The 12,676-nt window shown below is 65.5% G+C and overlaps 1 protein-coding gene across 2 annotated transcripts; it reads right to left on the bottom strand.

Moving 5' to 3' along the window:
* Positions 1 to 217: 217 nt before the first annotated feature.
* On the bottom strand, positions 218 to 12,563 carry AFG2A (AFG2 AAA ATPase homolog A). Of its 2 annotated transcripts, XM_055144916.1 has the most exons (16): positions 12,305 to 12,563; positions 11,435 to 11,556; positions 10,856 to 11,013; positions 9,636 to 9,694; positions 8,771 to 9,379; positions 8,345 to 8,474; positions 8,095 to 8,151; positions 7,725 to 7,848; positions 7,366 to 7,621; positions 6,234 to 6,388; positions 4,788 to 4,997; positions 4,285 to 4,338; positions 3,408 to 3,487; positions 2,023 to 2,149; positions 1,648 to 1,812; positions 218 to 1,557 (listed from the first exon to the last, which is right to left on the bottom strand). In XM_055144916.1, the coding sequence occupies exons 1-16, from the start codon at positions 12,552 to 12,554 to the stop codon at positions 1,381 to 1,383; spliced, it is 2,733 nt and encodes a 910-aa protein (XP_055000891.1). In that variant the 5' UTR covers positions 12,555 to 12,563; the 3' UTR covers positions 218 to 1,380. The 2 variants fall into 2 exon arrangements, with proteins under 2 accessions (XP_055000891.1, XP_055000892.1); XM_055144917.1 differs by lacking the exon at positions 8,095 to 8,151.
* Between the last annotated feature and the right edge of the window lie 113 nt (positions 12,564 to 12,676).

The raw sequence follows: 12,676 nt of genomic DNA on the forward strand, positions 1-12,676 counted from the left end.
GACCGGGCTGCCCTTCTCCATCCAGGCCCAGTGCCCGGTTCTGGGCTTCTGAAAGGACCCCGTAAGGCAGGGGACAGAACTTGGACCCAAGCACCACCTGGTGTTGAGAGAAAGTCACTGCAGGGCTCAGCATGCTGGGAACTGGGTATGGACTTGGGTCTTCATGTTTATAAGTCTGTCACACACACACACACACACACACACACACACACACACACACACACACACACACACACACACACACGTGCACAGACACACACATGTGTGTGTGCACACGTCGGGCATCTCTGTGGGGTGCTGTGTGGGACACCTGTCTCACTTCCGGGATGACTCATGTGGTCCTGTCCTGGCATGAAGCAGAACACACATGACTGAGCCCTGCTACTAGTGTGTCCCCCACATAGTCACACGCTGCACTGCAGCCCCTGGGCTGGGGGCGAGGGCGACTCTGGGGAGGGGCTCAGGGACAGAACAGCAGGCCCTGCTCAGAAAGAGGAAGTGAGGCGGCACCAGGTGGGCAGGCGAGACCCCATGGGCAGGATGGCGCAGCCACACCCACATCACGTCACCTCCGAGTCAGATCCCAGGAGCCACCGGCAGCAGAAGGTGCTGTGGAGCGACAAGAGATTGAGGCCCAGTTCTAGACTGACGGGCGAGACCAGGGTTCTAGAATGATAGCCCAGGCTGGGACCTAGAATGACAGGCGAGACCTGGGTTCCGAAACCAACAGGTTTACTCTGGAGGGTGCAGTGTGCGCCCCCAGGGCACAGGCTGTCCAGGGCCTTCTCAGAAGGCGCCTCTGCTGTCCCCTCAGACCAGAACCCTCAGGAGCAACAAGGAGCCACTTCCCTCCCCTCAAGGCAGGAAGGCGGGGGCAGCCCCAAGAGCCTCTGGGGACCTGGGACCCTCTTCTGTCCTCCCCTGCTAGGCCTGAGCACTGCCGCAGAGTGAGGGCGGGGAGACTCACCAGGCAGGGGAGAGGTTCCCTGGGCCGAGCCCCGCACACGCCCGACCACGAGGGGCCACTAACCAAGGCGGTGGGCAAACAGTGCACCGGACAATGAGGGTCCCGAGGCCATCGCCGAGGGCCCGTCCCCCCTGTGTGGGGGCCGCTCAGTCCTGCCCTCGGGACTGCGCCTGGCTCCTTCTGTGGCCCCACCTGGCAGGTGCCGAGGATGCAGCTGTGAGCCCTGCAGGCAGAGCCGTCTCCGTCTCTTTCTGGGGCTGGGGTACGGGTGCAGAGTGTGGGCGGACGGGGATGCCCGCGGGGTGAGCCCTGCCCTGCTCCTGCCTGTGCCGCTGTGCTGCCGCAGGGGGGAAGGAGCACCCAGAGTGTGCCACGCGCGGCAAGGAGCACCCAGGCAGTGCCCATGTGCGGCCTCAGGGCGCGTGCAGCCCGCTCCGAGCATGGTAGTTCTCGTAGAAGCTCCGGGATGAGGCGGGCGTGCGGGGCGGCACGGCGTCCAGGGCCTGGATGAAGTGTCTGTGCAGGACACATGTGGCGCCCATGTCCTCCTCTAGGGCCCGCAGACCAGCCTCCTGGCACACGGCCACAATCTGCAGGGTGAGACGGCTCGGTCAGGGGGCCCGGGGCGGGGGCTGGCAAGGTGGGTTGAACAGGGGCCCAGGCAGCCCCGAGCCGCTCACCTCGGCCCCGGAATACGCCTCCGTCCGGGAGACGAGCTCCTGCAGGTCCACGTCCTCGGCCACGGGCATGGCGCGCAGCCGCAGGCCCAGGATCTCCCGCCGCGTGGCCGCGTCCGGCAGCGGCACATAGATGACACTGTCGATGCGGCCGGGCCGCAGCAGCGCCTGCGGGAGGGACCAGGGCGGTGGACACCACGCCCCAGACACAGCACACCGACAGGTAAGGGCAGACACGGGCAGACAGACACATACAGGCGGACACGGACACGCCCCCTGGCTCAGAACTGACACCGCATCCTGGACGTGGACACAGACCCCAAGCCCAGTCATCAGCTCACAGGTGTGCCCACCGCACCCTCCCCGCCCAGCACTCACCTGGTCTATCTGGTCCGGCCGGTTGGTGGCCGCTACGATGGTCACGTCCTTCAGCTGCTCCACGCCGTCCATCTCTGTCAGGAGCTGGGCCAGGACACGGTCTGCCACGTCCCCGGCCCCTGAGGATCTGAGTGTGGACAGGCACAGACTAAGCTCCCTACACACGCCCCAAATCCCAACAGCCCGTAAGTCCTGCAACGAGGAAATGCCCACGTCTGGACACTCAAACTGCAGACTCAGACCAAGGGTGCTCCTGGCTGGGAAGGTGGGCCGCCCCCGCCACGGGCCTTGAGAACTCTCTCTCTCTCTCTCTCTGACATAGTCTCGCAAACATATACACGCGTACATACACACTACATATACCCTCAGACTCACATACATACACACATTCATGTACACATTCACTCACACATACATATACACACAACTCACATGCTCTCACACATATATACTCATACAACTCACATATACTCACAATACACACAACACACCCCGTCACACACCCACACCTACACACTCATACTCTCACCCAAGCACACATACACTCCCTCACAAACACTCTCACCCAAACACACATGTGCACACACACACACACACACACACACACACATCCTCTCATGTACACACCAGACATGCAACGCTGCCCCGGGATGCAGCCGCTCCCAGAGCTGGGGCACAAGAGCACAGTGGAGCCCATGCAGGTCCTGAGAGGAGCTTGAGAATGGGGCAGAGAGGGATCGTGTGCCCATGAAGAATTCCCACAGACTCTGCCCCCCCCCCAACACCCACGAAGACACGCACATGAAACATGCCCACACACGTGCATATCAGCACACCACACATGCAAGCTGGAACAGATTATAATTCTGTTACCCGAGAGCAAAGAATTCAATAGTAATTTCCGGCAACTGCAACCCTGGGAACCTGATTTAGTCCCGGGAATACCGAGATCTGAGTCGGTGCACCTTCCTGAGGGGCTTCTACTGTATGACAGACCTGGCTAAACTGACTGTCTCTGCGGGTGCTCGGGCCCTCTAGGCACACCCGAGGGCGTTTGGGGGACGATGCTGTGCCAGGGACTGAAGGGGGTCAACCCTCTGCTCTCTTTCCCCAGTGCAAATGTCAACAGCCTCAGCAGACACTGAACTGTGAAATGAACTCAGGCAGCCCCAGTTTCCCAAAACTACGGTCGCACGTGCAAGCTTCGCCGAGCACACCATTAAGGAAAAGCCAGAGAAAGATGTGACGTCAAGAGCAACCGTGTTCCCCAGGGAACATGCGTGAGAACTGTCGCTCACCCCACGGCTCTGACAAGGGTGGGGCAGGAGGGCGCCTGGCCCATCCACGCAGGGCGGCACCCCACGGTCCCGGCAACTGCCTCTCACCTGCCCCTTTCAACAGCCAAGGCGTCGAGCTCGTCAAAGAAGATGATGGAGGGGGCCACGGCACGAGCTTTCCGGAAGATCTGTAGGGAAGATGGGGGGGGGGGGTCCGAAATGATCGACTGTCGCGCTCCTCCTGAGAACAACTGTCAGCATCTTCTTGAGAAAGGACCCTCACCGTCTCCCTCCTGAGAAAGGGCCCTCACCGTCTCCCTCCTGAGAAAGGGCCCTCACCGTCTCCCTCCTGAGAAAGGACCCTCACTGTCTCCCTCCTGAGAAAGGGCCCTCACCGTCTCCCTCCTGAGAAAGGGCCCTCACTGTCTCCCTCCTGAGAAAGGGCCCTCACTGTCTCTCTCCTGAGAAAGGGCCCTCACTGTCTCCCTCCTGAGAAAGATCCTCACCGTCTCTCTCCTGAGAAAGGGCCCTCACTGTCTCCCTCCTGAGAAAGGGCCCTCACCGTCTCCCTCCTGAGAAAGGGCCCTCACTGTCTCCCTCCTGAGAAAGATCCTCACCGTCTCTCTCCTGAGAAAGGACCCTCACCGTCTCCCTCCTGAGAAAGGACCCTCACCGTCTCCCTCCTGAGAAAGGGCCCTCACTGTCTCTCTCCTGAGAAAGGGCCCTCACCGTCTCCCTCCTGAGAAAGATCCTCACCGTCTCTCTCCTGAGAAAGACTGTCACCGTCTCCCTCCTGAGAAAGACCACCACCGTCCTCCAGTAAACTGAGCTGGCAGAGACTTAAGGGAGGCAACATGGTGAATTTAGAAACAAATTGTATCTCAGTAATCAGAACCGCGCCTGAAATAGGACTGTTGCCTAAAGAAACCACAATCCACTCCCAGGTCCGTACCCCGTGTGAGACACGCGAGCTCGGCCGTCTTACCTCCCGCACTGCTCGCTCAGACTCGCCAACGTACTTATTCATTAACTCAGGCCCCTGCAGGAAAGCAAGCTGCCTCAGTGTCTTGCCGCACCCTCCCGGCGAGGACAAATGTCCACAAGGAGAAAGGGGTGGACATGCAGCCAGCCTGGGATCCGTCCCCCGAACCCCAGAGCGCGCACGCCTCGACTCACACCAGCACCCACACCTCTGCTCACAGCTCCCCTCACGCTCCCCCACACCTCCTCGCACAAGTCTGCTCACGTTCCCTCACTCCTGCTGACAGCTCCGCACAGCCCTACTCAGACCTCACACCCCCCCCCTCACCCCTCATGCTTCCTCACGTCTCCTCGCTTCCTCACCCCACCTACCCGCCCTTCCTCACTCCCGGGCCCTCACATCACACCTCCCCTCCATTTCCTCACAGCTGCTCACACCCCCTCCCCGCCCCCCCTCCCCAGGTCAGATCCCTCCGGACCCTCCTGCTGCCCCGGGACCCCTCCCACCTTCACAGCAAGGAAGTTGAGCCCACTCTCGCTGGCCAGCGCCTTCGCGATCATGGTCTTTGAGCAGCCGGGGGGCCCGTACAGGAGGACCCCTTTCGGGGGCCGGATGCCCATGCGGAGGAAGGCCTCGGGGTGTCTCTGGGGCCACTCCACAGCCTGCTTGAGCTTCAGCTTGATCTCTTCCAGCCCTCCGATGTCCGACCAGGAGACCTGTGAGGCAGAAGTGCTGCAAGTGCAAGACAAAGAGCAGCACCCAGCAGCACCCAGCAGCGCAGAGCACGAGGGCAGACGATCACGGCGCAGAGGGCACCGGCCCTGCACTGACGAGCCCACGCTCCTTCCCGGCATCCCACAAGGTCCCCTGAGCCCACCAGGAGTGATCCCTGAGCACAGAGCCAGGAGTAAGCCCTGAGCATCAAGTGGCCAAAGACAAGGGCCAGGCGTGACGAGGGTCCCGGGGACCCGGCATCACCGGGCCAGCAGAGCTCTGCCCATCCCCCACCTCCTCTGTCCCCCAATGAAGCACCCGGGGGCTGTGAAATGATCCCTGCCTGTTCCTCCGCACAGGCGTGAAAGAGCACTGCCTAACGGGCCGTGACTGATGTCTCCGGGGGATAAGAAGCGCTTTCAGGTCGGTGGAAGAACAGACAGGGTGCAGGGGAAGCACGCGCTGGGAAAGGCAGCGAGTCACACTCGCGAGACCACTGCTCCCCACTTCAGAGCCAAGGCAAGCAAGGCTTAATGGAAATCAGGATGAAAGCGAGACGGGGGCAGGCAATCAATCAGCCTGTGGAAACTGGGCTAGGCTGAGCAGAGACGAGCCCGAAGGACAGGCCTCACCCAGAGTCCACCTCACGGGCCCCAGGGACGTGCAGCACGCCCACACACGTGACTCTGCGTATGGGAGCCAGCCGAGGCACTGGACCGGGCCCTGGAGACCCCCCAGGCCCGGCAACCCACTGGGCGAGAAGAGGAGCTTCTGATAAGCAACAAGGCGTGCCAGGCCCCGGGAGCAAGCTCCGTGTCCCCCCCGGGGCATGCATGGGCCTGTGGCCTGACAGGGACACGAGCATGGGTGCCTGAGGGGAGGGGGCAGACTTCAGAGGCAGTGAGGCAAGCACACAGGCAGCAAAGAGGAAGCCGGCGAGCTCCATGGCACCCAGGAGAGCTGTGGGCCCTTCCCCGTGCACTCCCTCTCTCTCACACACACAGGAAGCCAGCTTATGCCCTGTGGCACCGTGAGGAGCTGCATGTCCTGTCCATCGCCCAGTACACTCTCTTCTCTCCCTCCCTCTCTCCGCGTCACACACAGGGCTCAGCGCGTGCCCCGTGGCACCCCGAGCAGAGCTGAGCCGTGTGTCCCACAGTTCTGCGGAATGCTCCGGGAGGGGAGCTGCGAGGGCAGAGTCTGAATGCTGAGTCTGGCCAGGGGGAGGCGGCACTTACACTGGGCACATCCACGGCCACCTCTCTCATGGCACTGGGCCTGACCTCATTCATGGCCTGCAAGAAATCCTGCAGGGTGACTGTCACCGACGCGGCCAGCCGGCTGTCAGGCACGTGCGGCTGCTTCCCCTGGGCCCTCCGCAAGGCACACAGACCTGCAGGGACAGATGCCAGCTCACCCCCTGCCAGAGCCACACACAGCATCACCGACAGACTGACAGAAGCCCCCTGCTCCCCTCCCCCCACCGGCCTGGCACAGGAAACCCACCACACGCCCCTGCTGCTGCTCAGTGGGGGGGGGGGAGCAGATTCGGCGACTTCAGAGTCACACCAGACCCGACCCAGCAGGCTCCCCCATGCACATCACTCCCACCGCAGATGCCCACCCACGCGCGCACACAGAGACACTCACACGCACATATACGGAGACACAGATACAGACGCACGCGCACACTGAGACACGGACACCCCAACACCCCGCCCCCCAGGTGCAGCGTGGAGCCAGCTGCGGAGAACACCGAGTTCTCTCCCAGTGTTCTGACTGCTGGCACCGGCAGCTGTGCTGGCTGGACCCAGCCTGGCCAACTCGTCTCACTGGCCGTGCCAGGTCAGACGGTCAGTGCTGAGAAGCGAGACCTGGGGTGCGGCCTGCCACAGGGGCTGTCCATGGAGCCTCACGCACCTGACCGTTCAGACCGTGTGGGGCGTCTGTAGGGGCTTCTGGGGGGGGGGTGTCCGTGAGTGGGAGAGTCTGTGTGGGGCGTCTGTAGGGGTTTCTGAGGGGTGTGTGTGTCCATGTGTGGGAGAGTCTGTGGGGGGTGTCTGTAGAGGGTGTGTTTGTGGGGGGTCCTTGTGTCGAAATACCCAAGGGGGCCCTGTCAATGAGACGGTGTGGGTACACGTATGTATGTGTGTTCATGTGAGTGCATACGTGCATGTTAGTGCAAGTGTGTATGTGCATCTGTCCGTTCATGTGAGGGCGTGCGTATATGAACAAGTGTGTGTCCAAGTGAGGCATATGTATGAGGACATGAGTGCGTGCATACATACGTGTGTGCACGTGTGTGCCCAGAACCGCACAGGCCCGGCTGAGCGCTGCAGGACGTGGTGCCCGCCGTGGCCCCAGGCTCACCTGCCTCGTTGCACAGGGCCCTCAGGTCGGCCCCCACATAGCCATGGGCACTGCCGGCCAGGCGCAGCAGGTCCGTGTCGGTCAGCCCGTGGGGGACGGAGTGGAGCAACTTGCGCAGGATGTCCAGGCGGCCCTCGGCACTGGGCACGCCGATCTCCACCTCCTGGTCGAAGCGGCCGGGCCTGCGCAGGGCCGTGTCCAGTGCCTCAGGCCGGTTGGTGGCCCCCAGGACCAGCACCCGCCCTTCACTTCCTTCCTGGCAGGAGGAAGCCACGTGCCAGCATCCCCTCACACAGCGGGGCCCGCCACATCTGCGACGCCCACCCAGCCGCCCAGCCCCGGGTGCAGGCGGGACTCACAGCACCGAGGCCGTCCATGAGCGTGAGCAGAGAGGCCACCACGCGCTTGTCCACGTCACTCTGAGCCCCTTCCCTCCGCGGGCAGAGAGCGTCCAGCTCGTCGATGAAGATGATGGACGGGCGTCTGCAGGCCGGGAGAAGGCTCCACCGTCCACACCCACGTCTGCGGGGGTTTCACGGCCCCTCCGAGGCCCCCCAACAGCCAGCCCAGCAGCCCCACACTGTGCCTGGGGGCTCATGGCTACGGGGGTCTCCGAGGGGAGCCCTCGCAGTCCTGCCCGGCAGCTTGCAGCACAGGGGACGACTGTGTCCACCCCAGGCCCAGCACCCGAGTCCCCTGCCGCTGGCCCCACCCAGCCCCAGGACACACCTCCGCGAGGCTTCTGCAAAGATCCGGCGAAGGCTGGCCTCTGTCTCTCCGTAGAACCTGGGGCCGACAGCACCCTCAGGGCCAGCCAGGCCGACTTCCCAGCTGGGCCCGGACAGCCTCGTCTGGACTTCCCGAGTTTCCCGAGCACGAGACTGCCTCCTCCCTGGGCTCTCATTCGCGTGGACAGAGGCTCCGCCCAGCCCCGAGCCCCACGCCCGGCCAGGCGTCCACGGCACCAGCGCAGACCTACTTGCTCAGGATCTCGGGGCCGTTGATGACAAAGACGGACGCGCCGGACTCGGTGGCCACAGCCCGGGCGATCATGGTCTTCCCGGTCCCTGGCGGGCCGTAGAGCAGCACTCCAGTCGGGGGAGGGACCCCTGCAGGGAGGCCAAGGCTCAGCGCTGCCAGCAGTGTCCCGGCTGCCCGCGTCTCAGGCTGAGCTCACAGCGAGGGGGGAGGGCCCAGTGGAGAGAAGCTGCCACCCCCCTCCCCTCCTTCAGAGCCGGGCCCCCTGCGCCGGTCACTGGAGACACACAGAAGAGGGGGCCCGAGTCTGCAGGGCCCTGGTGGTGACCGTGCGGGAGCCCCTCAGTGTGGCTGTGGGACAGCCTGGACGTCCATGTGGACACCACGGGGAGGGACGCATGAGCAGACACGCCCCCAGCCTGCTCACCGCAGCACCGGAACAGCTGGGGCTGGGTGAGGGGCAGCTCAACGGCCCTCCGCAGGGCAGCCAGCTGCGGGGCCAGCCCTCCGATCATGTCGTAGGTCACCCTGGGCATCGGGTCCTGATCCCCGGACTCTGCGTGGGCACCAGCGAAGTGGATGCGGGTCGTCGAGGAGATAAAGTAAAACGTGTCCGTGTTGCGCTGCGCCCCCGGGCTGGCAGAGTCCAGCCACTCTCGGTCCCCAGCGGGCCTGGAGTCGGACTCTGAGCTGAGACCCGGGCTTGGGACTTGGAGCCCAGGCCCACAGCCGTCCACAGGGCTCTGGGAGACGCACGGCAAGCTGTCGTCCTGCGCGGGCTTGCAGGGCGTGCTGGTGGCCGGGGCCGGCCGGGGGGTGCCCAGCTCCAGCTGGCTGAGCTGCAGGGACAGGTCCAGGGTGCTGACATCTGTGCTGGACAGCTCGGAGGCCGGGCCCTGCGCCTCCTGGTCCCCCACGCTCGGGGGCTCCCTCAGGACCACACCGTCCGGCCCTCGGACACCCAGCACCCGCAGCTCCAGCAGCCGGATGTAGAAGGTGAAGGACAGGACGTTGCCAGGCAGGACAACCTTGCGGTCTGGAAGGAAAAGGGCGAAGGCACAGGCTGGCTCTCGCAGAGTGGTGGCCCCATGGCCAGCACAGCGGCAGGACACTGGACACGCAGCCCATCACGGCGGGTCTGGAGAGCAACACCCACAGGCTGCCCTCGCCTGCGAGGCCACGGTCAGGGTGCCTGGCACTGGGGGCGGGGGCCTGCGGTGGCTAGTGCCCGGCAGCCCACGGCACTCGCACCTCTGCAGCTGACCCAGCCCCACGCCCGCAGCCCGGCTCACCCAGCTTCCTGCGCAGACACTCGGCCAGCGGCTCCTTCCCCATGTCCACGTCTGCGTCTCTGCAGGGGTGAAACGGCGTGAGCCCACGGGCAAGGGCCAACGGCCTGCAGTACCCGGCCACTTCCAGACGCTTCCAGGCTGCAGAGTCCCCCAGCTGGGGCTCATTTGTGAGGCCAAGCGCAGGACCCAGGCCCTGCGGGGCACATCTTCACAGTGACCATCTGCCCAGCAGGGCAGAAGGCAGACTCACACACACACAGACACGCACGCTGGTGGGGGGCGCGCGGACACCCCGCACACCACAGCCACAGCGGAGGCCCTGGCGTCTCCAGGCCTCGAGCCTCCAGACAGGCCCCGCCAAGTACAGGCCCAGCCCTAGAAAGCCCCGTTCACACGGGGCACGGGTCAGCACCCTCAGGCGACGCTGCCCGCTGCTGCCCTCAGCGCCAGCCCTGCCCGGAGCCTGCAGCAGGAGCGTTCCGAGTTCTCTGCCCACTTCATCTCCGGGGAAAGCAGTTTACTCCCCAGGGGGCCAAGCAGGCCAGGGAGGAGAGGCAGCAGCGCCCGGAGGGTGCTCAAGGCCCACTGCCAGTCACAAACCCGAGTCCCCTGGACACTGCCCAGCCACGCCCGGGGTCGGACTGCCAGAGATGAACAGAGGGTGTGGGGGGAGGTGGCTCGGCCCCACAGCTCTCAGCGGGCACCTAACTCTGCCCTCTGCAGACACCAGAAGGGCGTGGTACAGAACCCGCAAGCCAGGAACGCTCAGAAGGGCTCTAGTCACAGATCCGCACAGGGACGGTCAAGTCTGTGCTCCGCAGAGCGGAGGGAGGGAGCACCACAGGCCCCGGCCACAGACCACGCTGCCACGAGCAGAGAATCACTTCTGCAGCCACAGGGCGTGGCGACGAGTGAGAGGTCATGTCTGTCCTGCGTCCTGGCGCCACACACAGCACACCCGTGCCCAGGCGTGGAGCCCTCGCCCTGGTCCCTCAAAGCACCTTCTGAAAACGGCACGTGAAAGAGTTACAGCTACGATGGACAGAGACCCTGAGGGGGATTTGCTGACCGCTGGCATGGCCCTGGCCTCGCGGGTGCTGATACCTAGCAACACGACTTCAGCGCCAGTAAGGGCAGACAAGGACCGGCCCTGCACTGCACCGTCAAACCGCCCCGGGTCTCTGCTCTCACCGAATACCTAAGCGCCCGCAGAGACACACCTGAGGCACACGTCCACCTCCTCAGCTGGCACCAGGGCGCCCAGAAGCGGCTGCACCCGGACGGCGTCGCCCGCCTTCACGCCCATGCTCCTCTGGGCGGCTTCACTCAGGCCCACCTTTCCTCCGGGAAAGGCCGCCACCGGCCAGGCTGTGAAGATCTGCCCGGGACAGAGGGGTCGGGATGCAGGGCACAGCGGGCGGAGTGCTGGCACGGGGCAGCCAAGAGCCTGTCACAGCACTTCCCAGCCAGCGGCAGACTGGAGGGAACAGGAAAGGCGCGGGAACAGTCCGCAAGAGCCGAGAAGGCCAGCGGGTCCCACGAGAGTGCCGGGTGGGAAGGAGGCCTGGGTCTGATTCCCGCCACCACAGCAAAAACAAGAGCAAGATTCCCGGCATAGGGCTGGGCAGGCTCAGAGACGAAGGGAGGAGAGGGGAGAACAGCGCAGGGCAGAGCCAGGTGGTGGAGAGGGGGACGGACAGACAGACGGGGCGGGGGCCGTGTGCAGCAGGTCCTGCAGCCTGCCCCTCTGGCAGAGCGTGGGGTGGCTGCCTCCGCAGCGGGGCGGTCCTGGGCCTTACCTCCTGCTGCCCGCGGGGGCCGGTGAGCAGCGCCGGGCGGCCGATGCACAGGCCAGCGGCCTTCAGGGTGCCCAGGGCTAGCTGCACCAGGGAGCTCTGGAACCGCTTAGGGACGCGGACGTCTGCCGGCAGAGAACACCCTGTCCCTGGGTGCTGGCGGGAAAGGCCCTTCCCAGACTGGCCTCAGGCCTGCTGGGCCCCGGGGCGGCCGGCCAAGGGCGGGCACGCAGGGTATCCCACAGCCAGTTACCCGCGAGACCCCACCCGTGACAGCTCACGGCACGGACCCCCAGCAACCTCGGCCACCTCGCCCACTCCCTGCGCCCCCCAGAGAGCAGCCCTGACCCTGCACTCAGGAGAGCATGGGGCGCCCCTCCCACGGGCCTGCCCCTGAAACGCAGGGCTGGCACCGCCTGCATGTGGGAGGGACCCCGAGAGGCGCCTGCACCCCTGCACCCGGGAGGGAGGGGGTAGAGAGGGAGCCTGCACCCTGAGAGAGGGACCCCGCACCCCTGCACCCGGGAGGGAGGGCGGGACCCCACACCCCTGCACCGGGAGGGAGGGGGGAGAGAGGGAGCCTGCACCCGGGAGGGAGGACGGGACCCCGCACCCCTGCACCTGGGAGGGAGGGGGGAGAGAGGGAGCCTGCACCCGGGAGGGAGGGAAGGACCCCGCACCCCTGCACCTGGGAGGGAGGGGGGAGAGAGGGAGCCTGCACCTGGGAGGGAGGGGGGAGAGAGGGAGCCTGCACCCGGGAGGGAGGGACCCCGCACCCCTGCACCCGGGAGGGAGGGAAGAACCCTGCACCCCTGCACCAGGAGGGAGGGCGGCCCCGACCTCGGCCCCGGCCCGACCCCGACCCCTGCCCACCCTTGTCCAGGGCGCCGGTGACCGTCAGCAGCGCGGGGCCGTCGGCCGGCGAGCCTGGGACCCCGTCCCCGCCTCGGGAGGGCGGCCGGCGGCCCTTCCGGGAGGACATGCCGGGTCCGGCGGCTGGTCCAGAAGTGCTTCCGGGGCAGAGGTCACGGGCGCGGAGGCGGCGGGCCGGGGAGACCGAGGAAGCGCCGGTCGGACGCCTCGGAGCAGCGCGCGGTCCGGCCCGGTGTGGACCGCGGGACATGCGGCCCGGAAGCGGAAGCGCGAGGAGGCGGGACAGGAAGCTCGGAGGCGGGACCGGAAGCGCAGGCGCGGGAGGCGGGACCGGAAGCGGAAGCGCGGACGGCCATGGCGCTGCGGCGGAGC

This window comes from Sorex araneus, chromosome 7, assembly GCF_027595985.1.
Source record: "Sorex araneus isolate mSorAra2 chromosome 7, mSorAra2.pri, whole genome shotgun sequence".
Taxonomy (NCBI): Eukaryota; Metazoa; Chordata; class Mammalia; order Eulipotyphla; family Soricidae; genus Sorex; species Sorex araneus.